At 41.9% G+C, this 26,100-nt stretch overlaps 1 protein-coding gene across 1 annotated transcript; it reads right to left on the bottom strand.

Annotated features, from left to right (window-relative positions):
* Positions 1-1,711: 1,711 nt before the first annotated feature.
* Positions 1,712-25,230, bottom strand: slco1d1 (solute carrier organic anion transporter family, member 1D1; the record flags this gene model as incomplete). Its single annotated transcript, XM_083652234.1, has 14 exons — positions 1,712-1,925; positions 3,671-3,788; positions 4,015-4,079; positions 4,632-4,816; positions 5,897-6,062; positions 8,108-8,303; positions 8,784-8,948; positions 10,179-10,433; positions 13,033-13,131; positions 17,370-17,516; positions 17,636-17,757; positions 19,164-19,296; positions 20,342-20,483; positions 25,180-25,230. The coding sequence occupies 14 exons, from the start codon at positions 25,228-25,230 to the stop codon at positions 1,712-1,714; spliced, it is 2,058 nt and encodes a 685-aa protein (XP_083508360.1).
* Positions 25,231-26,100: the final 870 nt, after the last annotated feature.

The following is a 26,100-nucleotide window of genomic DNA, read 5'->3' as shown; positions in this document are numbered from 1 at the left end:
GTATAACAGAGTAAAAAGTACAAGTTTAACTTTGAGCTCCGCTCACTTTTAGCCCACTGTCTGACCAAAAGTGAAGATTCTCTGGGCAAACATTGGGCCGGCGAGTCAAAGGTTCAGAATATGAATGTTCATGACCTGTCAGGTTTGTGTATGAAATTATGTAACAAGGAATGTGTGCAACAGGCAGGAGATATCTAGTCAAACTGTGCAGAGGGAGAGTTAGATAGTGTGTGTGTGCATGTGTGTACTGGGGTGCAGTCAATCAGGACACTCATGTCTATCATTCTGACGACTAATAAGACTCTGGGACAGACGGCTGATATTTGGGTGTTTCCGGTGTAGAGCGGACATCTGTTTACACTCCGACAGTCTTTGTCTTATTAGTGGTCTGACTGACTCTGGGGTTTCCCAGATTGGGGTGCAGTGCCAGAATAATCTATTAAGTATATAGGCTACATGTCTGTGCACCCTTGTCTGTGGCCAAATTGAATCTGTGTCTAAATCATTACTGTTAAAGTCGAACTGAACCCGTAGTGGCGTGTGGGTCGGAGTCCGTTTCAGACTGAAAACATAACTTCTCTGAGATGACAGGTTGAGAGGCGGGTCATAGTAGCATGTTGATGATTTGATTTGACAATTCTGGGGACTGGCTTTGGCATTGGCCAATCCTGGTGTGTTCCACCCCCAAATCGAGTGGGATTCAGCGTGTTGTCGTGCTACGCGAGTGGGATCCGCCGAGTACCAGGCAGCTAGCTACTTCTGTGTGGAACGAGCGGACAATCCGATGCATGGGTGCTGCCCGCCGGCCTGGAATCTCCAAGGGGCGACCCCTGACAACCAGGCTCTCGGCGTGCGCCATTATCTCTATTGCGGTAAATCCAATATTCCTGGAATGCGAGTTTTAACGAGCCAGTTACATTTCTTTGCATTCTCAGACATTACCGTTTGATTTATTTAGTATGTTCCATACAATTGGCCAAGTTAGTAGTTAGTTTATGGGCTAGAAATTCTGTCAGATGACAGGCACTAGGCGCCATTTTCTCCTTCATTTGGAAGAGAAAATTATCCTGAAATGAAGATTTGATTGACAGCTGCCATGTCGTGATATGATTGGTTGAAATGGGGTAGAAATTTGATAGTACTAGGTGACGTCAGCAAACTGTAGATTACTGTTATGAATGAAATCTTGAAAAATGAACTTTTGATGTGAAAAAGTGTGAAAAACTAAAGAAATTAGATGTTTGGCATTAGATAACATAACATTAGATGTTAAGATTTTTTTGGCATACATTATTAAATAGGTGCACTTTATACCCAGGTATTTGAACTAAAAGAAAAGAAAAGTCATTGTCATGCCCTGACAACAGTATTGCTGGTACAGACATGGGTTGCATAACATTCAATAGCATTTATGGGTACAATTTGTGTTGATATTAAAGCTAACCCCTCGGTAGGATCTTTGACCTCTAAAACGAGAAAGATGTAGTGACTGTTTTTTTCCCTTTGCCTTTGTCACACACATTGCAATACAGTAGTAGTGTGAAAATGAGGTACCCAAACTGTTATTCCAATGGAAAAACAATGGTGCTAACACTGGACCATAACCAAATTTGGCCCGGTATGGATGCAGTATGGTTTTTGGGTGATGAAAAAGCTATATACCTTTCACCAGTATTGAGAACTTAGATGCTGTTGCACACCTGAAAACAGCTTAAATGCTGCTCTCCCTGTCCAAATCGTCTTTGTTTTTGACAATGTTGATACTGGCGTGTCCGTTGGTCACTCCGTTCCCCTCTAGTGCGTTTTCTTTAGCCTGGTTCCTCAGTGATCTCTTCTTCTGCCTCTTCACTATTCTGCAGTAGAGGACTCCCCACAGACAGTTGGTTAGGAAGTAGAGTATGTATACCAGCCCCAGGAATGTCATCCTGTAATTAGATGACATCAGAGGAGATTACATCAGGTGAAACTTTAATCTTCCCTTGATCATTGTTGCAGCAGAGAGAAGGATATAGATACAAAGTAAAAGGATCAGGATCCAGTCAACAAAATAACCCGAATTGCATCAAATCACAGATGTTTTTAACAGGTGATGTGATGTGATGGTGTTATGAGATAGGGATAATATATACAGTCAATGGAGATGGGCTTATCCAAATTACGCATGGGGAGAATTACAGCGTATATTGCATGCCTCGTGCAAACTGTATTACAGGGACGGCGAGACGGGAATCTGATTGGTTTGATTGATGTAACCCCAGGCATTGTGAATAATTCTGGTGGTTACCACTGCCCAAATCCCATTTGCGCTGTGCATAAATTACTTGGCACGCCTCCAATTTGCACCTGCACCCGTTGTTGTGCTGAGTTACGCACCCCCGCCGAGTATTGCATCCCCCCCATATTTTGCGGCTGTTTTAACTTAAAAACAGGGAGGTCACGTCTACCCAAACAATTATATAGTTTTTAAACAGCTAAGTTTCGGTATAAATCATTATGCTCCCATGGTGGCGATCCGTTTGGCGGTGGGGGTGCAAAACTCGGCATAACACCTGGACACTTGCGCGAGGCAGACTGCGATCGTCCCTAGAGGGAGGATAGCATACACGCGTTAAGGCACACAAAGAGGTGTCCAAGCGCAAAAAGCAGATAGTGCCTGTACCAAGATAGGGCCCCTGTACTCTACTGAGTGCACTGAGTGCAACTCTCGTCACGTCACACAGGCCAGCCGGCAGGAAAGTCTCGCGTGACTTGACGAGAGTTGGTGACACAGACCACGGATGAGGATATGAGATCCCTGGTAAACACTACTGGAAACAGCCCGGTGGTGATTAGCATTCTGATGTTTCTTTAGGGATCATATAACGACGATATGGGTAGAAAACGGGAAGAAAACGGTCTATTTACATGGAGTAACAGCACGCTGCCATCTGGCCCCGATGCAGCGCCATTCAAGGACTGGCTTGGACACTATTTAGCTCAAAACAACACCTAGGAGGCTCAAAATCGCAACAGAGAACACTGGGTGAGTCGTCAGATAAGAATTAATGTGGGGAGAGGGCTCCAGGTTCAAATAAACCGAAATTCTCCTTTAAGTAATTAAGTTCACCTTAATAACTTAAGTTAAAGTTAAGTTCAGTTTCTTTCTTTATTTTGACCCCTGCTTGTAATGGGTTCTTCATCTGGGTTAGGTCTGGAAGGACTTTGATCAGGAGGATCAAGTCCAGAGTCTGTATTTCTCCTCTTCAAATATTTATCCATTTTTGTTGTTAGCGGTTCATTTGTTCTAACTGTGTCCACCTGCATCTCTTTCTGTTCTATTGTTTGAAATTAACAAGGTCATTAAACTACCAATCACACTACCGCCACCCACAGGTATAGAAGAGTAGCTCAACCAGAGCAGTCAACGAGAGCGGTATGAAATCAATGTTTTGGTGTGGCGCAACTAAAGAATATTTTTGTATTTGAATAGACCGATTAACTTAAATTGGACAATTTCTGCCAAAAACACTGCCTTAGACAACTGCACAATACTACAATCTGTATAAATGTAACTTTTAGAATCACAATATTCATAGATCGTCTTTAAATGTTTAAAACATGTCTGCCTGTGGATGAATATTAGGATATTCTAGTCATATGATAATAAAGAGCAGTTTTGTTCATACTCTACCTAAATCGGTTGGAGTCATAGAATCTGCACGCTCCGCGCCCTCCACATCGCTTGTTACCCCACTTCAAGCATGTCAGGTCAATCAGCGCTCCGAAATATATAGGAGGAGGGATCCCACCTGAAAGCACGCACGCACGCACGCACACACGCACACACGCACACACGCACACACGCACACACGCACACACGCACACACACACACACACACACACACACACACACACACACACACACACACACACACACACACACACGTGCGTATATCAACTTGTGTAGCGTACTTCGTGGGTTATTTACAAACATGTTATAGATATTTGGAGGAATCTGTCATTTCCCATACTCACCCAGAGTTCGAACTATCAGTGTCTGCATGCCCAAAGCCAGTGACTTCAGGTCCGGGTGTATCGACCTGGAACATCACACAGAAACATCTTCATATTAGATGCACAGTTAATAATATATTATCACTTTAGCTTGAAAAATTAAAAGTACAGAAAGTACAGCAGCTTGGTGACTTGTGTTTTTCTCATTTTCTTTTCGACTTCTGACCTCAGCATCTGTTTTTCTACACTACAGTCAAAAGTTTTACATATTTCTTTACTATTTTTCGGATTTTATAATAATAATAAAGACATCAAAATAAACACCGATGGAATTATGCAGCGACAAAAAAAAGTGTTAACCAAATCAAAACTATCTTATATTTTCGATTATTAATTATTATTATTAACAAATAAATAAATAAATATTAGGTGTGTACAATGTTTGACTGGTATAGTGGACACTGGACACTGAATTAGAGCATGTAGCTGATCTTCTCAGTGCCGAACATAAAACATACAAGATGAACATTAGTTGCCACTGCCACCGCACAAACCCAACATTTTGACACTTGCTGACACCTTTTAATAACTTTTAATGCCATAAAATCACAGCAGACACCAAAAACCAGTAGTCTGACCTGAGCAGTACGATGTACCCTGGCGTGCCCCCGCAGGCGGAGATGAAGGCCCCCAGCACCGACACACCCATGTAGATTTTGAAAATGAAGTCACAGTCGCTCTTCCTGGAGCACTGGCCGAGCACGGCAGACATGTTCATGCCTGGGGTCATCTTCTCCCCGATGCATGTGCAGTTATGGAACTCCTGAAGAACCAGAGGAAAGAGACATTGAAGAGTTTCTAAAATGGGGAGCGTGTCTGTTCCCTAAGCCCTATGTTCCCTCAGCCCTATGTAGGGTTTGACTCATATGTGTTTATGAAGGTCAATACCAATATTTTTGTATTAAAGCTGTGAGTCAATACATATTTTTATTTTATTTGACCACTTCCATACCAAACATATTACATAATTCAGTGTTTCCACCCAATGTCATAGAGCAGTGATACTCAACTTGTGGCACGGGGGCCAGATGCGGCCCCCAACATGGTGCAGAGTGGCCCCCCGACCATTTTCTAATAATTTCACGTTAGTTTTGATTGTGAATTAGAATCTAATTCACAATAAAAACTAACATGAAATAAGGTTTGACTGAGCTCCAGCTCAATTGTCAAACACCGCCATCTGCTCACTACCCAGGCACTTACGTATGTACTTAACCTAACTAACTTAACCTAACTAACTATCCAGTGTGCACAACATTGTCTGACTAAACTCCGGGTGACACCCCAAAAACAATACAATCAGCTACAGAAAAAAATATATTGTTTGTTTATTAACTGGCCCCTGGCCTCCTATCATTTCACGAAAGTGACCCCTGGGCAAAGCAAGTTGAGTATCCCTGTCATAGAGGAAAAGCCACTGAAAAAGCATCTCGACCAGGGGTATTCGAGACTGTGAGCCTCCCCCCAGTCAAAGATTGGAAAAACGTGCCCCCCCCCCACATGTGACAGTATGCTGACTTTCCCCCCAGAATTCTGAAAATCAGAATTTTGACTTTAATCTGAGAATTTTGATTTAAATTTCTGACTTTATTCTCAGAATCCTGACTTAAATCAAACTTGGTCACATGTGGCCCTAATCCTCTTTTTAAATTGTGTGTGTGTGTGTGTGTGTGTGTGTGTGTGTGTGTGTGTGTGTGTGTGTGTGTGTGTGTGTGTGTGTGTGTGTGTGTGTGTGTGTGTGTGTGTGTGTGTGTGTGTGTGTGTGTGTGTAGGACCCCATTTGAATGCCAGGTGACCCCACTTTGGGTCGCGACTGATCTCTCTACTTGTGTTGCTGCCTCACCATCTTCTTGCCAGAGCCAGTGGAGGTGTGGCAGCCAGCCAGGCAGGGCGAGGCGTACGTCAGGCCGTTGTTGGCGCACACCGGGTCCCAGTGCTTCAGCGAGCACGAGCAGCCCATGTTGCACTGGGACAGCATCGTCTCTGGCAGGTAGGACACCTGAGGAGCCCTGGTGCGCACGCACGCGACGCGCACACACACACACACACACACACACACACACACACACACACACACACACACACACACACACACACACACACACACACACAAATGGAATATTGGTCAAGCAAGATGCAGGTGAATTTGCATTGGAATGATACAAAGTGCAATTTATGCACAATTCTGCTGTCTAAATTGATGGCAATTTTAAGGGATATTATTTGAAAATTTCTATTTGGTTGACATCACACACATACGATTATGATGCAAATAAAAGAGCCTACAAAATGTCTGCTGTGTATTTCATATCCAATTTAAAATGTGTTTAAAAGTACAACAGTCAAAACAGACTGCCCTTCTCTTATTAGCTGGTCTCTTTCCTCTGTAGCTGTGTTTCCATTACAGTTTTTCGCAAAATAATTGCGATATTTCTACAACTTCGACAATGTACAATTGCGACTTGTAGGCATTTCCATTGAAGTTGAGTTTCGCAATTCCCGTTACCAGCAGCTGCCACAGTGATTACGCACGCGGATCTGCCCCATATCCCGTCCCCCGCATGCTCAAATCCAACCAATGGTCAATGCAAATCACAACATGAAGTTACAACGCATATAAACGAGCCTGATTATCAATTCAAAAGAACATGTTGCGGGCTGCGGTGAATGCAGTGAGCGCGACAGGCAGAGGAAAAAAGGTAGCCTACAACTTGTCCCATTTTAGAGATGGAGGAGGGGGGGAAAGGCTGATATGGTGCAATAGTCAGAATATCGTGTATTATAATTATAACATTGCACCTGAAACGTGTGTAATGTATTAATCACTTCAGTCAACAGCACCGCACCGGTGTGCTTTTCATCCCGCCGATCATCTCGCCGCTGTGCCAAATGCGCACACAGGCATGGATCGATTTCTCCCATTAAACATGATCTATTTTCCGGCTCCGCTTTTGCACAACACGTCTTTCTGCTAGGTAGCGTTGCTTCAAAGTTTTCCACTTGCTGCGAAGGTTTTGCCACGGTTTATCAAACCCTTTCTCCCTAATTTCCTTTCATTTTCCAAAGGAGAAGATGGGTCACATGACGTGCAAATGCGGAAAATCTGTTTCCATTACACTTTTGCGATAAACTGCTATATCGACACGTCTGAAAAACCACCTCATGAGAGCGCAAAAACGTTTTGCGATATTTGGGAGCTTTTTCGAAATTTACGTGTTTCCATTACCCAATTTCTATTGCGATATTTAGATTTTGCGCATTTCTGACGGTAATGGAAACACGACTAGAGATGTCACCTCCTCTTGTACTCTATGGAGGGTGACATCACAGGGGACAGTAACCAGCCAATAAGCGAAGGCGAGCTCAGTACACTATTTTTCACCAGTCAGGCTTCACCAAACATTTGGGTTTGGGTGTAGTTACACTTTAAGCGACACAATTCCAGTAATGAGAGTAAATGTGAATGCCTAGCCCCATTACTCAATAATGATAATAATAATTACTACAATGGCATTTGTTCTGTTACTAGCAAATGAGCTGAACAACAACCAACCACAAAGCAAGATGCAGGTGAATTTAAACAGGTGAAAATCACTAAACTTATCCTTTAAGACGTAGCCACAAAGGCTTACACATTAGCAGGGATTCGGCATGCTTCACTCCTCCTGGTTAAGGATGGTCAACACCCTTCAGGTAGATAACACTGTTGATCTATTATGTCAAGATAATTAAATGCTGGAAAACATTTAATTAATCAACAATTTTCACTTATTCTTTAACCACAACCTTGGGAAGTAGGTTGAAAGGGAAGAAGAGTTAAGGGCTTTGGGTCAGGACACTTCAATGGTACCTGATGCAGCATTTGTGTGTGTATCCCTTTAAGACCGCGAACCACGTGGTCTTAAAGGGATACACACACAAATGAGGGATATACACGTAAATGCTGCATCAGGTATCAATGAGTTAAGAGAGGGGAGAGTGTCTTGTTTACATTGACTCATCCAGATGTTCTTTTCTGCATTTCAGAAACATGTGTTGTGCGTGCCACACTCACCCCTGGTAGGAGACAGTGAGGCCGGCCACCTCCCCGTTGTCGCAGTGGAGGAAGTACTGCACGAGGAGCAGGCAGAAGGAGCCACACGAGGCGCCCATCGCCACCCGGGCCGCCCCGATCACACCCAGCTTGAAACGCTTAAGCACAAGACCTCCAGTGATGATGCCCAATGCTACTGCAGGCAGGGTCATGATACCTGGAAGATAAATAGATAGATAGATAGATAGATAGATAGATAGATAGATAGATAGATAGATAATTTAATAAAAAATTAAGACACTCAATATACTGTGCAAAAAAAACTAATCTAAAAATATGGCAAGGCAAAAAAACATGTTTCTTTTAAAGTATGAACAATTCTAGGACATTTACAAACTCACATGAAGCTTGTATAAATGAGTGAGTCGTGTTTTCAAGCTTTCAAGGTGATCATTGGCATGAACACACACGCACACGCACGCACACACACACGCCTGCACACGCATGCACACACACACACACACACACACACACACACACACACACACACAGACAACAACAACGAGGAGCACATGCAGTACTTCACTTTGAAGTGGACTTTATCTTTCACAATCAGCCTTCCTGTCAATAACATCATTGTTTGGGCCGGCTTGGGACACAAAAGAGCAGTGAAAGCAGAGTGAGAGGGGATCTGCACCTATGAGGAGGATAGCCTTGGAGGCCGACTGGCCGTAGACTTGCTCCATGAACTTGGGCTTGAAGGTGATCATGCCAATGAAGGCATTGACAGCCACCAGGGAGGTGAGGATGATCACCGGGAAGACGCTGTTGCTGAAAAGTCTCTTTAGAGATGGAAGGAAATCTGGGCAATGACAGAATAAAAAGCACAATGAGAAAGAGTCCAGCAGGCAGCAGATGGAGAGTTTAAAGACGATAGCCACCTTTTCAAAATTAAGATTTTCGAATGATTGCTGGTATGATCAACCAGCCCAGCCCACAACTACCTCAAAGGGATCAATAAAGTTGAACCTCATCATGTATCTAAAAATTCTACTAGTAAGATTTTGGAAGAATGGACAGAGCATTTTGAAAGGAATCTCCTCAAATAGCCGCACACTCAAATAGATCCAGACAATTTATAGGAGTGAATCAAAAACTCACATTGCTATAGTGAAATCATAACAACAAATGGCTGAATAGTGATTGGACCATAGCATAAATAACTGTTCCAACATGTTTCTTTATCTAAGGTGGTATCTTGTTCAACGTTTGCCCTGATTACTTGTTGTCTAAAAGCTGGCTCACTGATTTGGGGTCTGGGTTGTGTGGCCTGTTAATGATTGAATGTATTAATTCCCAAAAGCTATTTGCACAGTGACACATTCCTTGATGTTTTAAATCTGTACTTCTTTCTCAAATGACACAGTTGTCAGAGCTACTGTTTGGCTGCATTCGTCTGCAAGTCATTGCATTGGAAACATTTTTGAAGAGTTTGTTCTTTTCAAATATTGTGAATAACAATAATTGAATTCATTGTTTGGTTTAACGATACGACCTGTCCTTTGATTCAATGTTTCCATGAGTCAACAGCCTCTTGTTAACTCAGAGACTATTGCAAACTTTGGGTGTACTTTGCACTGTAGGATGGACTGACAGGCCGCCATCTTTAGATACCTACAAGATTTTCATGCCAGAATGAAATCACCCATCCTACCAAAATAATCACTGGCTAATAACAAGTCACTATGAATTAGGGCTGGGCAATATCATCATGATCATAATGATTTTTTTGATATATCACGTTATGTGTGTGAGGTCAAAACAGAATTTTTCAAATAATATTCCTTAAAATGTTTCATACCTAATTTGTGTGAATAAAATGTGCTTGTTATCATCAGTGTAGACAACAGAATTGGGCACCACAATATTCCAAAGTCACCAAATCATCACAATATGATTCCACAAAAGATGATACACAATAATAGTGAATTATCGCCCAGCCCTACTATGAATTCTTATCAGTTATTAGCCAAATTAAAACATTTTATGGCATTTTGGATGGACTCAAAACAATGCAACATTGTAGGCCTACCTTTAGCCAGCTCAGAAAAGATGACAGGCTTTTCCTTCTCCTCATGGTCCTGGTTGTCGTCAGGTAGGAAGTTGTCCTGCTCTGCCATGGTGGAGAGCTCTGTGTTTTTACTCTGCTCCTGGCCCTGCTTGGGCATGGACTTGGGCAGGAACCAGAAGGGGATCCCAGACAGCAACATCACAGCGCCGGTTACTATGAAGCCCAGCCACCAGGCCCCCACCCAGCGGGAGTCCTTATAGTTGATGGTCACACTGTCTGAGAGAAGGAGATGGATGAGGGAATGACTGATCGGTTGTATTTTAAAATCTCCTATTCCGAAATGATATACTGTACCTGTACAATTTGGTAAAAACATTAGCTTACGGATGTTGCTCATTTGTTTTGGCAGAGCTGCTGCAGTACTGCCACAGCAGTAAAAGTGGGGACTTTTGTTATTTAAATGTTTTCTTTGTCTTTTACAAAAGGCCCCTGCTTAAAGCTGTGAGTTTAGATGAGTAACATCTGGAAGTTCATCATTCAATATAGAGTGCCAAAGTCAAACCCTCTTCCGGATTCAGCATAGGAAACAAGGGATTTCATCTGCAATTCATTTTACCATAGACTAAAAACACACATGTTCAGGCTGCCTGGCAGAGTCAGCCTAGCACCTGGGCCCTTCTTGAACTAAAATCTTTCTCCCTCTTCTTCTAAAAAAAATCCAACGTTACTTATTCCTTCTCAAACTACTTTCTACAAGTGCTACTCTATTCCTTCAAAAAGTGATAGATTGTGTTGCATAATTGATTTCTCTACTGTTAACAAAATGTGATATTGTAAGTCGGATAAAAGTGTCTGCTAAATGGCATGTTTTCACGATATAGTGCCATGTAACCAGAATTAATATTCTCATTGGGCTCATGGCACGAAAATTAATTTGTAAAGATAAACTATTCTGTGTGTAGTAGTCATTCAAGGATAAGTCCGGCAATTTTTTAACTAACTAGGGATCTCGCGCCTGTCCTGCAGCTCCCCAAGCTGGCCCTGCAGCTCGCATTCGCAGCTCAGCCGCTGCGCGGCCTTGCCTGCAGCTCGGCTGCGGTGTGGCCTTGCCTGCCCTATTGGCGCGTGCATGTCTCCCTCTCTCTCTCCCTCAGTCTCTCTCCCCCCCTCTCTCTCTGCCTCAGTCTGTCCCCCTCTCTCTCCCTCTCCTCTCTCCCTTTCATCCCTCTCCCTCAGTCTCTCGGACTCTCCTCTCTCTCCCTCAGTCTCTCTCCCCCTCTCCTCTCCTCTCCTCTCCTCGACAGACTACTGTATTTATGACATCATGACTGGGATTTGACACCACTGATGATGTCATCAGTGGATTTATGACATCACTGATGTCATCATGACTGGGATTTATGACATCACTGATGACATCATCAGTGGGACAGGCATCACCGATGATGCCACGAGAAACAGACAGACCCCTCGCTCCTATTTATATACTGATGATAGCAATGAGTCCAAATGGGGCTTTTATCCAGGGCCTGGAGAGCAGCATCACCGCACCATTGCACCCAGTAGATGATCTAATACCAAAATCTACTGTTATATAATCTGACCTGACAGTCCGTAATACAAGATCATGCAAGTAGGTCATAGCGTACTTTCACCCCACAGCAGTCTGTGCTGTGGCAGATAAAAACAGTTTGTGATTTCCTGATTAGTGAAAGTGTGCATAATGATGTCAGTTTTACTCTCAACTCCCCTTGTGGAGCCTACAAATGGCTTTCTTGGAAATATTTTTGACAAACCCCATTTGGACTCATTGCAACAGGAGATCGCTGTTTCAAACCACAGCTGACTCAGGAGCCAATGATTCTCTGTGGGCATCTGCACCAAGGGATTTAATCCACCATTCATTTTCCCATAGACATTTCGTAAAATAGTTTTACTTGGTAAGCCAAGCCATTCAGCTATATTTAAAATCAGGAGAGACCATATAACATTTCACTCGTTAGAAAAAAAAAAAAAAAAAACACCATTCATTTTCCCATAGACATTTCGTAAAATTGTTTTACTTGGTAAACCAAGCCATTCAGCTATATTTAAAATCAGGAGAGACCATATAACATTTCACTCATTAGAAAAAAAAAAAAAAAAAGATGTCTGAGTGAAATGTATATTGTCACTCCGGACCCCAGGAAGAATAGCCGTGGCATCCTGCTGCGACTAATGGGGATCCTAATAAACTAAACTAAACTAAACTCCCGATTCTAAATATAGCTGAATTGCTTATATGTGACCAAATAAAACTATTTTTTATAAGCATTCTATTAAATGTCTATGGAAAAATTAATGCCAGATGAAATCCCTTGGTGCGGATCCCAAACCCGGACGAGGGCGCGACTTTGTCACTCCATTATAGGTCTGAAATCACTAAACTTATATATCCTTAGACGTACAAAGGATTACACATTAGCAGGGACTTGGTATGCTTCACTCCTCCTGGTTAAGGATGGTCAACATCCTTCAGGTAGATAACACTGTTTATCTATTATGTCAAGATAATTAAATGCTGGAAAACATTTAATTAATCAACAATTTTAGCTTGTTCGTTAACCACAACCTTGGTTGTGGTTTCTGACCAAAAACGCTATCTGCCCAAAAAACACATACAGACAATTTCTCAAGAAAAAAGTGTACTTTGACTGGATGAATTGCAGAAATACAATCACAGTAGGAATTGTCTTGGTGAAAGATGTTATCTCATACCTGGCATAAATACATAAATACATACATAAATAAATACATTCTGCAAAGTTCTGCACAGTTGCAACACCACATTAATCAATCTTTTTGTACTTTTTGCACTCAAATTGAGGTCAGATACCTAAATCCACAGATCCAATGTCCACGTAGATCTTGGCACAGAAAGACCCGAGCATGAACCCAAACATTGGCCCTAAAATTCCCACTGTCTGGATGCAGGCTGGTGAGCACATGAGAGAGGGAGAGAGAGACAGACAGACAGAGAGAGAGACAGACAGACAAACAGAGAGACAGAGAGAAACAAATTAATTTTAATATATACTCTAATAGGTACATGTATGATAGCCTATCCTTTCAGTGGAAACAACCAGTTAGAAAAGTCCATGTTACCATGTCAGTAGTAACTTCAGTAATTTTTAAAGTACCGTACATTTAATTGACAAGGATTCCAATTAAATTATGTGTTTGTAAATATTCATGTCAAAGTAAATTAATCAAATGTGTTTTAGACAAACAGCCTATCTCACTTTAATGTTACACAGTACTCTATGAACCAGTAATCCTTCATAGCTTACATTGTGCCATGCAAAATCCTCTTAAAATGTATTAAGGGAGTTATTAATGGAGATCCCTTAAACAACCCCCTGATATTGAGTCAGTTCTTTCTTAATATTGACTCAGTTCTTTCTTAACACATTGAATGCCAGCCATGTTTTCATTCCTGTAGGTAAGTTGTGCCAGGGGTGTTTTTGACGATTCTGGCTCATTTTAGAAGAGCCGAGGATTCTTTTCTGTTAAGAATTCATGAACACCAATCATCTAAAAATAACTAATAGAATGTGTGCTTTCTCTGTCTAAAAGAGTTAGTTTGCAGAGTTAGTAGTTATGTAGATATTAGCCGTTGAGTACAGCATGGTTTCAGCGTCTGGAAATTTATTCAGAGATAAATGGCTTTTTGTGAAACAGTCACTTTAACCATTCATTTTTGGCATCAGTAAGACCGTCAGACATTCTAAACAATAGTTTTGAACAGTAATTTCCTCCATAACAACAGGAAACACCCCTCTCATTCAAACTCCTCCCTCCGTGTGTCTTCTCCTCCTTCCTCCTGGCTCTAACAGCGGGCGTGTCAGAAGCGCGTTGCTGCTGCCTGCCTGCCTGTCTGCCTGTCGGGCAAGACGAGTCTGAAATGGATTACTGTAAAATCGCGTCGCCATTTCCTTGAATGGCTTGCTCCCGCGGTGTGTGTGTGTGTGTGTGTGTGTGTGTGTGTGTGTGTGTGTGTGTGTGTGTGTGTGTGTGTGTGTGTGTGTGTGTTCGCGCGTTGCTGCGCGGCTCTGGGGGGAAGGGATCTCTGTCCGTTCTGTGTGTGTGTGTCCGGGCTTCTGACTGTAAAATCGCCAAGCCATTTCCGCGGGAGGCGGCTGCTTTTGTGGCTTTTGGGTCCCGTGGCTGTGACTTCTCTCGGTCTCTGTCGCCACTTAGTGGTCGGTAAAATAGATTACACACATGCTCTTGCTCCAAATAGTTATCTCGAAGATGTAAAAGGGGTTGATTGATGTCCCACCGTCAAAAAAAAAAAATGTTTATGTAAGACGAGTTAGCTCGTCCTTGGCACTTAAGCGCTGGATTATGTAAGACGAGTTAGGTCGTCTATGGCACTTAATGAGTTAATATTGAGTCAGTTCTTTCTTAATATTGACTCAGTTCTTTCTAATTCATTTAATATGGACTCAGTTCTTTCTAATTGAATGAAAAATTCAGAGACAGGAACTTTTCCATTAATTGCCACTTAATACCCCTGTAAACCATGCACACAAGGCATGAAAAATCCCTTAATTAATTAATTAACATCTCTTATAAAACCATGATACTGACCTTTATTATTATTATTATTATTGCTGCTGTTGTTGTTGTTGTTGTTGTTGTTGTTGTATATATTTTTAAGATACATCATTTTTAATGGATAATTACCGGTAATGGTTAGGTAATGGAGATATTGAGGACATTTCAGAGCGGACAGACCCGCGATCTGTCACTTTGATCTGGTTTGACTGAACAGGATCAAAGCTATCTAGTTTAACGATACTACGACGCTGGTTTTCTACTCGATAACTGAAGCTGGATTTATCTGGGATCTGCCTGTGCACGCGCACGTTTTTCGCTCGTGCACAGGCGCGCGTCCACGCGAAAGAGGTGCGCTAGCCAATCACATTATGAACAGCTGAGTTGATCCACGCCCACACCCATTTCCACACCCATTTCCTCATTCAATGAAAGCGCAGTGTGAGTGTGAGTTTTAGCAGATATTTAATGTAGCCTATGCCTATGTCAGAATGAAAATCCGCGTTGGATATAGTCTGCTGAAGGACTGCTAAAGCTGCCGCTTGTATTCACATCAGTCATTTGATTTACTTTGATCAGCGATTTCTCAGAATCAGAATCAGATATCATTTATTCGCCATTATGTTATGTAACATATAGGAACTTGTTTTGGCATTAAGGTGCATTAATCTTTTTTCACATAAGAGCACAGTAACGCCACAGCAGCCATGGGCGGCGCCGTCTTGCATTGAACAGAGCATCTACATGAAATGGATGAAATACACTCAATTCACATTATTACTAATTTGAAAAGTAATAAGGCACACTTCAATATTATACAATACATATACATTTGTTGTAAATGTACAGGATTACCAGCAGGGGGGGGGGGGGTTGCTGAGGAAAACAGGGGTGTGGGGGAGGAGGATGCAAGGGCTAACAAGGCAGGGGGTTTGGGGGGGAAAGAGCTCAGTTGCAGACGAAAAATCAGGAGAGCTGCGTCCTTGGCAGTACGAGAGTCCAGATTAGGATAGAATGTTTTGGTTGCCTGGAATTCCTTTCGGTCACACAGACCAGGGTCACACAGACCAGAAAGTCAACAGCAGGTGTCAAGTCTCTGATTCCCAACTTAGTTCATATTCTCCTTAGATCAGTGGAATTTCTATGATATATCCAGATATGATCCATTTTTCACAGTTCAAATTCACTGACCGCCCATCTCAATTTTCATGACGTCACAGCCTAGGGTCAATCGCTGTTGTCTTCCCGTGCCCCGCGGCGAAAGATCCATCTGGGCAGAGGGTGGGTGTTCCCCGGACTCCGCATTCCTCAAAGTTTAGTTGATTTGCGTTGAGAGACCAGTAAATCCAATAAATCCATATTTGTCATTTCGAGTAGACGAATGCAAGTTTGCTCTGGGTGTTGCAGGCAGAGGGAAAGAAGGGAAAGAAGGGAGATAAGGGAGAGCAAGAAATAAAGCGACTGCCCTGTTCAAGTGCTGGAGAAGAAGGTCTCCTACAGCAGCTTTTTGCGAGTGTAAATGTAAATGTGTAATCTCAGTCTATAAATTTCCACAATCTGTAAGCCTATTTAGACCATAGATTTAGAAACGCATGCTCAATGAATAATGATCTCTATCACTCATTATGTGTGTGGTTGCACTGATCGAATAATTCATAATAAATGATAGAAGAGAAAACTGCTGAACTGAATTGAGACGATGCGGGCATAGTTTTCATTGATAAAAACTAGCCTATTTTTGCTCATATTGGCATACAGCCTACAGGACACAGTTCCAGCTGAAACATGCAAGAGTAGCCTGCATATTTAGTATTGGGGCTATCCCATATTTATCCCATATCTATATTATATGTATAGGCTTTTCTGGCATGTAGGAGAATATCACCCTCACTCCATTTGAGGCTCCGTTTATGATATGCGCTGCGGTGATTAATAGTGATCATATTTCTCCACGCATCGTTCAGCTGTTAAGACATAAAGTGGTAAGTAGGCTTAATTTAATTATGTAACCTACAGAGCCACTAATGTTTTTCTTGTTCTATTCTCAGTTGACTGCAATCTATTTTTCATATGGCGATCTTATATGAATGGTGAGTGACTCCAGAGAGCCGATTATATGGGTCTGTCATGGATTTTGATCTTATCCTCTGAAGCTAACCTGGTCGGGACCAGGTTAGCTTTGCAGCCTAAGTTGCCATGGTGATTGAACTAGGTTAGAAGTTAACTTGCTTTGTAGTACGACTAAACCAGGTTCAAACTCAAACTTACTCGGATAAGGCATTAATCTAGCTATGTAGTACAGGCCCCTAGTCTGTTAAAGGAGAATTTAGTTTTTTTATAACCTGTCAATAAGGTCAATAAAGGCGCTTCCAGTTGTGTCTCTATGATATAATAAGGATATGAGCCGGTGCGTGGCAGAAAATATGCTTTTTAGAGGAATTTCTGTTCTGGCTTCCAGGTTGTAAAAAAACGGAATAACATTTGTAAAACTCTCCATACTGTACAACAAACTAAACCAGGCAACAACATCCAGACACCATAATAAATAACACGGGTGGCAACAACAGTAAAAGTTCAAAGTAACCAAAGCAGATAGGAGATAAAGTGACTAACCAAGATACAAGGCGGTGTTCTCTTCTCTGGAATAGTCATCTAGGTAGGACACACCCAGAGGCATGATGGGAGTCTCTCCAATACCGCGCAGCATGTTCCCCAGGAACACGTAGGCCCACATGGACGAGCCGGCCTCCTTCTCACAAGCTGAGTATGGGGGGAAACTGGACTTAGACTGATTCAATATGGAGAATTCTTGGGTTCTGAATATGATTTGTCATTCATCTCAAACCCAAGGTCTGTTGTGAATGTGTCTGTCAGACTACCTGCTCTGATTTCGTGTGAGAACGGCTCGTCTTCAGCAGTGCTGTGGTTGGCCAGACATGGCAGGATGCTCTCAGTGGTGTTGACATCGGTGCTGTGAGACATGCTGGTCTCATATTTATACCTGACAGACAGACAGACAGACAGACAGACAGACAGACAGACAGACAGACAGACAGACAGACAGACAGTCTTTAGAGGCTTGACGATCTTATTGCTTAGTGGATACAGACATGTTTTGGATGCATCTAACTACAGTAGGTCACAAGGTGCTCACGTGACAGCCATGATGTGCATGAGATTGGAGTTTTAGTGGTACAAAAGTTTCTTTGAGGCAGAGTTGCTATTAATTCAACCAATGATATTAATTCTGCCTCCAGAGCAGAGATGTTTGTATAACATTCAAATTTTCAATGTGTATCTTTACTTGTTTGATAGCCTACACCTTAAAGCTGATTTTATGGGCCCCATAGAGGCCATTTACACATGTGTTTTCTGTGATCAGATTGCAATCGGATAGTGCTTGACCACATTAACCTGATTACATTTACACCTGGTATTAATATGTGTCTCCAGTGTCCACATTGAGATTTGATTGCGATCTGTTCAGGCAAGCTCCATAGAGTAGAGCGGCATAAAAACAGCAGTGACTACTTGTATGTGGTTTGAGAAGATGCATTGCATTTACACTTGTGTTCAATGTGGTCACAATGCATGACCACATTGAACGTTTACACATTGGGCATTTATACCTTTACTTTCAAGTGGTCAAGCACTATCCGATTGCAATCTGATCACAGAAAACACACGTTAGTGCCAGGTGTAAATGGCCTCATAGTGAGGCAGGCACGTCGTGTCAGGCACAACCACTGGCCAAACACTGCTCCTGATATTTTTGTAATGTAATAGCACGCGCTGCCCGGGCGCGCCACACTTTGCCAGAGAGCCAGAGAAGGAAATGAAATGAAGAAGTCAGTCCACGTGTGTTGACCAAATTTCTTGCCCCATGTGGTAAAACTTTGATTTGTAACTGTTAGTCATTTCAAGTAAATGTGTTGTGTTGAGAGAGATAAATAAGCACAAAGTAGGCTGCAGTACCAGGGCTGAGAACTGAAACTCCTTTTTACATTCAATAAAAACAGGTCTTGTGATTTTCAGTCATGTGCTGATATATGGTCGTTTTAGAGTGAAACTGCAGTAGCCCATGGGCAGAGTTAATGGGGGGCCAGGGGGGACTGGCCGCCCCAGTCGTAAAAAATAAAATAACAACTTTTTTTTTCTTTTACGACTTTAACTTCTTTAACTCCGCCCATGGTGTTCAGCAGGATAATCTTCACAAACGTGAATCATTTTTATGAATTTTGAAGCGTTTTCTGAAAATCGCATAAAAAAACTCCATTCATTTCCCCCCTGAAGAACCAACATGCTACTTCCGGACTCATTCCTGCTGTGCTCGATATCTGAGCCTTTCGAAGGCCTTGATATTTGTAAAGATGAACATTAAGAAGAGATAAAGAAAAGTGGACTGACTGTCCCTGGAAGAAGTGAGGCAGTGCTGTGCAGAAGGAACCAATAGCCATAATCAGACAGCCAGCAGCAATCAGCCGGGGACGATGCAGCTTGGCACCAAAGTAGCTCACAAAGGCTATCACCAACAGGTTGCCTGGGAAGGGGAGGATTGGAAGAATTAATTAATTATTGACATTAGAAAATCTTGATATAGCTATTTGCTCCTTTGACATCTGATTTTACCCTTGAACTTTTCATTAGTTAAGTTAGTAAATTTTACAGGTACCCTAGTTACATATGAACTAATTGACGTTCATATGTAGTTACATTGTAACGGACCTGTAAAATGGAGTGAGTCTGTTCAACTTTAGTACATGTAGTTAATTGGTACCGGACGTGTAAAGTGGAGTGAGTCTATTCAACTGTAGTTCATATGTAGTTACATGGTACCGGACCCGTAAAGTGGAGTGAGTCTATTCAACTGTAGTTCATATGTAGTTACATGGTACCGGACATGTAAAGAAGCTCTGGCCTGGGACAGAGATTGCTAAAACCCAGTGGTGGATTCGAAACCACTGAACTTCAGATTGCAAAGCACACAGCTTTAACCACTCAGCCACGAGGGCGAGCCATGTACTGTAACTACATATGAACTCCAGTTGAACAGACTCAGTCCAGTTTACAGGTCCATTACAATGTAAGTACATATGAACGTCATTTATAACTATTGGTAATTACTGTGTAATTACATTTGGTGTTCATGTGTAATTACAAATACGGTAGTTCATTATGTAACTAGGGTACCTGTAAAATAAAGAGTTACCAAAAAAACATTGTACAACAATGTCACATTCATATTCTGCATCTAAATCAGAAGCTATCACGCTAATTGGGTGCAGATTTTTTTTTACAAGGCTGCACCATTACATCAAATGAAAGAAAAATCTAGATGTCATGTACAGCAGCATTTTGTACAAAATGACATTGGTATCTTTGGAAACCTTGGGATCTTGACTGAAATTTAAAATAAACTTCTGTGAGTTTGAACAAAGCCTGGCCATGCCATTGTGGTTAAATTCAATACCACTTAATGCAAAATTGTACCACTTTGTAGTAAATTGTATCCTACATGGGTGGGATTGGTGTATGCTCATTAGCATAACAAAACCTAACTTCACCACTGACAACCCTGGACATACCCATCTCGAAACTGCCATCTATGACCCCTATGAGGGAGCTGGGGATGTCAAAGCGCCTCTCAATCTGGGTGATGGAGCTCTTCATGTAGGCACCACCAAAGGCTTTGGCGAAGTAGACGAAAGACAGGGAGGCCAGAAAGAGCTGGAAAACACACAAGACAAGCTGCTGGATGAAGGTATCCTGTATCGAAGCAACTACAGTTAGTTTTTTTTTAAGGATGGATGTAGTGGCTTCTTGTCCTTGATTCAAAAGTTCCTTAGCCACAGTGGGCAGTGACTGGCAATAATCCAAACGCACACAAAAGATCAATGTCCAAAAGGTTGTTTTCTTGTCAAAATGAATGGGTATTTATTTTTCCTTTTACAGCTCCATTCTTCTGTCATCAACACAAAACTTGTACTTTACTTTAAATAAACTTTAAACAAACTAAGAAAGCTGATAAACCTTAATTGGCATGAACAAAAGGAGAACCATGATCTTCAGCATGGTCAAAGACTGTTTGCCCTGCCGGCCACTCCCCTCACCTGCCAGGCTTACCTGAGACCTTTATGTTTTTCCTCCTGCCAGCAGGTGGGGTAATTCACAGTAACATTAACCCAACAGTAAAGTATACATTTTCCTCAGTTTTTGGCTCATACAATGGATGTCTCTAGACAAAGAGACAAAGGGGAAACTCTTTGGAGTAAATGGACACTTGTCCTGATCCATAAGGAGTGACTTTTGCAAATACCCTACTTCACACGGATACAACTACATTAGTTTGCCCACTGTAACACTGTATTGTGTAACCGTTGCATCACCGCATAGGTTGTGACCTCTCCTGACCTCTTGTTTTTGTTGTTGTTTGTTCCGTGTGTATTTTTTCTTGAAAAAGGATGTAAAAAAAGGGGGGGGGGTGGATGTCTCTGATAAGGTTTTCTGTGACTTTGAATGGGGAATATGAGAGTTGTACTGTAGGTAGGGGTGTAGCGGTAAATACAGAGGTGGGTAAACTATCCAAGGTGAGTAGCTAGTTTACCCACCTTGTTTCTCCTCATTGATTGATACAGTTAATCTGAAAATAGTGGAGTAAACTCTCTGCCATGGTTGTAGGCTGTCATGAGATGATTACCTTACTAGTAAGCTCTGCTAAAAGACAAAAGAAAGTCGTTTCAGCCAGACAATGAAGACTTGTTGATTGTCAAATGAGGTGGAGGATGGAACTGTTTCTCATTAAGGTTATCAGGCGGACTCATGATAGATGTTCCATTGAATTATTCCCAACACTAACACAAATTCTGGTTGTTCAGATCGCATCCATTTTCAAACTTGGCCTTCATTTTGATGGCAACTACTACACACGTGTAAAGTTTCGTGACTGCATCTTGCACGGTTTGGACACTAACGCGTTCACAAAATCTGTTGCGGCTGGTACAACGCTGTCACGGCTGGTAAAGGACAGTGGTGGCCCAACGGTTAGAGAAGTGAGCTTGTGACCAGAAAGTCGTCGGTTCAATCCCCGGGACCGGCAGGATAAATCTGGCTGGGGAAAGTGAAAAGGCAGCGCTTGCCCCTGCCTCATTACCACCACTGAGGTGCCCTTGAGCAAGGCCCTTACCCCCAACTGCTCCAGTGGAACTCATCAGTGGCCAGCAGATCAGACTGTGGTTGTACTGGTCAGCTTCCAGGTATGAATGCATGTGTGAATGTGAACAGGGCACTCCTGAAAAAGAGAGCATTGCTCTCAGTGAGACTCCCCCTGTATAAATAAAGCTTAAAAAAAAAAGACTGTTTAGATTTCTGAGATAATATGAACAGGAGTTATGAGCATTTGTTAGTGAAGCTAGTGCAAGGCATGAGGTTGCAAACCATTTCTGTGGGAAAACATGTTTACTGTGAGTCCTTCTATTAAACTATTCTACTCTAGGGAAGATTTTTATGTAGGTCTAAAAATCACAGAGTGGAACTTCCCTTCCAAGCCTCCCTGAGTGTGATTTGGTCTCATTTCTGAAATGAAATCCTGGTGTTGCATATGGACACTTCTCTGCCCACGGGAAGTGACTAATCAAGACTGAAGAGCAAAATCCAAAATGCCTCCTAACAGCAGCTCAGTCCAGAGAAAGCTGGAAAACTCTCAAATGTTAGATCTTCTCTGTCTCTCGTCTCTTTGCTTTCCTCAAAACATCAAAGCCTGAGGCCGGGTCAGTAAACATGAGTGAGCTGTGTGCCGTTTACTGATGTTACATGATTTCTGGGTAAGTTCAAATTTCTCAGTTACCTCTCACTGCCATTTCATGTACCTCCAAAAATCAACATGTTTAATGTAAATAAAAATGACAAAGACTCACAATGCTGAAAAAATAAGATACGTATTTATGCAAGCTTCACATGCAGGCAGGGCTAATGTGAAGCTAGCGTCAGTGTACAATTCGTATAATTTGTACAATACAAAGACCAAACGAGAGAGACAGAATTTCACCATTTGACCTGATGTGCTAACTCAAATTCCTCAAACATGAAATTACAATGAATCTTTCTTTTCTATCCATAAACCAGACAGCATGAACAACAGCACTTGAGGAGTTTAATAAAAAAATGACACATCCAACATTTTAACAGCGGAGAACATCTCAAACACAAAATGACACATAATCACACACGAGCAAAACCTCCGGGTGCTTTTTAAAGGATGGGGGTGAACTAGCCTACTTGGTTACAGACTGGCTCGTCTATATTTTAGAATATATTACAGGAACATCAACTAATGGCTTTTGTCAAAAGTCACATCATTACTATGCCAAAAGTCTGTAAAAAAAAATCAGTACAGTGTGGGGGGGGGGCTTTGCCAAGTTTAGATAGTGACGATCGAATGGCAGAGCAATTTGTTTAACTTTGCCCCTTCGCCGCAAATATTCCCATCCAATTGGAATCATCGTAAAGTTCGTAAATCCACTCTGACGCTCTACACTGAAATGAGAGCGCGTAGGTACGGTACATTACAACGGCGCTCCCAATTTACGAACAGTCCAGTGTGCGCTCTGGCCGCTTAGAGTGCTATTTCCAAATGCACCCTGTATCAGACACACACATGCATGCACCCCCCTGCCCAGAGCCGTGTATATAGAAGAGTTGTGACATCTCCATTCACTCCAATGGACCAGTTTTTTATTCTCAAGGGTTCCAGGAAGTAAGGTCCTGGGTTAAGCAGCACTGTCGAGTTGCAGCAAAATGGACAGTTTGTGTTGTACTTTGAAAGTTTTTTTTTTTTTTAATCAAATTGTACATTATCAGCTTTATTTTAGCATTCAAAAGTAGCAGGAGACCCCTGCCCATGCACGCATGAACACACACATGCAGGCGCGCACACACACACACACACACACACACACACGACGCGCGCGCACACACACACACACGCGCGCACACACACACACACACACACACACACACACACACACACACACACACACACACACACACACACACACACACAGACTCATATAGCCCTTTGGATTGCGTTTGTTTGCTCTTTCATCAGACTTCTCTCTATTGGTCCAGTTATAGCTAAGCTATATTGTCCGGCAAAAGCCTCACCATAAAGATAGTTTACAACAGTTAGTTCCAGCCGAGCAATTTGATTGGACCAGACGGATCCTAGGAGCTGATATTTCACTATAACATCACTGGTGCTTCACTGTGTGTATATTACTCTGCTTCACAGCTGTTCTAAACGTTTATAGGCTGCGTTCAAAAAGCGCTCACACCCAGGGACAACGATATGGATTTAACCTTAATTATGAACTCTAAACTGAAATCATCTGTGCTAACCTCAAAGTAGCTAACGTTAGCTCAGCTAGCTTGCAGTCAGGAAACTGCAGGCAGGAAGTTTACCTGTTGTTGCTTGCTTGGCAGCACGACTTGGTAGTGCAATCCTAGGTGTAACTCTTTTCGTTGGCGTAGGCGAATAACAGACATAAATCAACTGTTGTTGCAAATTACTTAAAACGATGCTATTATTAGTTGATGAATAGCTTTGTTTATGCTGTAGCCTACAACTGTTGTATAAAGTAATATCACAATCAAGGTCGTGATGTTGTTGGCTAATATCGTCACGGGCGGCTGTGATTATCTTCGGCACTCGGCCTGCGGCCTCGTGCTTACGACCGAATCACATCCGTGACGATATTAGCCAACAACAGCACTCCCTCTCGTATGATATTGCATGTATATTGAAGGGCTTTACATGGAGGTCTGAGTCATAAGTACTCTGAATAGGTTTACCTACCTGCAACCACTCACATAATACTTAACTCCACAGGTGACTGAAATCCCACCCAGAGTTCAACAATTTCTTACTTCCAACAACTAGGGCAAGGTTTTTCAAGGAAGACTAGTGATAATCATTTTAGAAAGAGAGAATTGTTTTCAATTGATCAAATTAATTATGTAATTTAGTAGTAGTATAATAAAGAAATAATCAAAGCTATACTCACAGCTGATAATTTCCCATTTTCTAATATCGTACAATCAGTCTGGTCACTGGTGTTATCAGATAGCATGTAATATTTCACCGCAATGACTGTGATCAATACATGTCCTATTAGGCTACAACTGTTTATATGATAGCTCTATCTTCAAAAGAATAGTTCACCAAGTAAGACTTAGGTCAGACAATATAATTCCCAACAATAACTGATTCTTTTCTGTGTTCTCTCTCCCTACAAAGGTTCAAGGAAACGCTAATCAATTCAAGAATGACTTTTGACTCCTTATGTTTCAGGCTTAGGGGATGGAGAGAGTCATAATTATTGATGGGACTGACCGAGACCATATTAATGCTTAAATGATGGTGTCTGACCTTGAGCTTGGAGCAGCAGCCCTCACGTGGCTGTTTGGTTTCTACGCTCATTGTGCTGCTGTGAGGAGGAAGCCACCAAGATGATTCACTGTCACTTCATCAAAGTCAGGGAATAGGTTTTAAACACAATCTTCCAAACTGGAAAAAAGAAAAAAGAGGATTTAAACATTTCCTACATGTGAAATAACTGAGATTGAATGCATTGTCATTAATCAGTGATTAGCAGTGCAACTTTACATTGATTGAATTTAAAAGGAATAAACACCAGCCTGGATTTGGTGATTGATTGCTGCAGATATATATATTATAAAGAAGAAGATATACCCTACATTCTTTAAAATAAAAGCTCCAATGCAAAACAGTAAGAGATAAGTTTTAAGGTTTCCTGCTCCACAGTAAAAGTCATATCACAATTCATACCTCAATGATTTCCCTCAAGCATCTACAATTAAAGACTGCAAAACACCAGCTTTTCCATAATATTATCAACATTCCTTCAGTGCATCTTAAGCATAGCACACCAATCAAACATTCTCTAACACAGACAAACAGATGATTGTTTGGTGTGCCATGGCTGTCTGTCCTTGTTTGGAGATGTTTGGCGATGTTTGGTCAGATACAACATGTGCAATCCTTGTTTGTGTGTTTGCCAATGACACTCCAATCAAACATTCTCCAACAACTGCCAACATTGTTTGTCTGTGTTTGTTGGAGGACATTTGATTGGTGTAGAAATACAATTTGAAAATAGTGGAGAAAAAATATATAAAAGTATTTACCTGAGTAGCAGCAGCGGCCTGGAGAAGGGTGGCAGGGATTTAGTGCAGATGCTGGAGGCTAGCATGTGCCTAGCAGGACTTTGTGCTGGAAGCCAAGCCTTATCACAGACACACTATAACATCACCTGTAATGAGTAACCCA

The sequence above is a fragment of the Poromitra crassiceps genome (assembly GCF_964638095.1).
Source record: "Poromitra crassiceps genome assembly, chromosome: 2".
NCBI lineage: Eukaryota > Metazoa > Chordata > Actinopteri > Beryciformes > Melamphaidae > Poromitra > Poromitra crassiceps.
The sequence above is the reverse complement of the archived record's forward strand: the minus strand, read 5'-3'. Positions and strand labels throughout refer to the sequence as shown.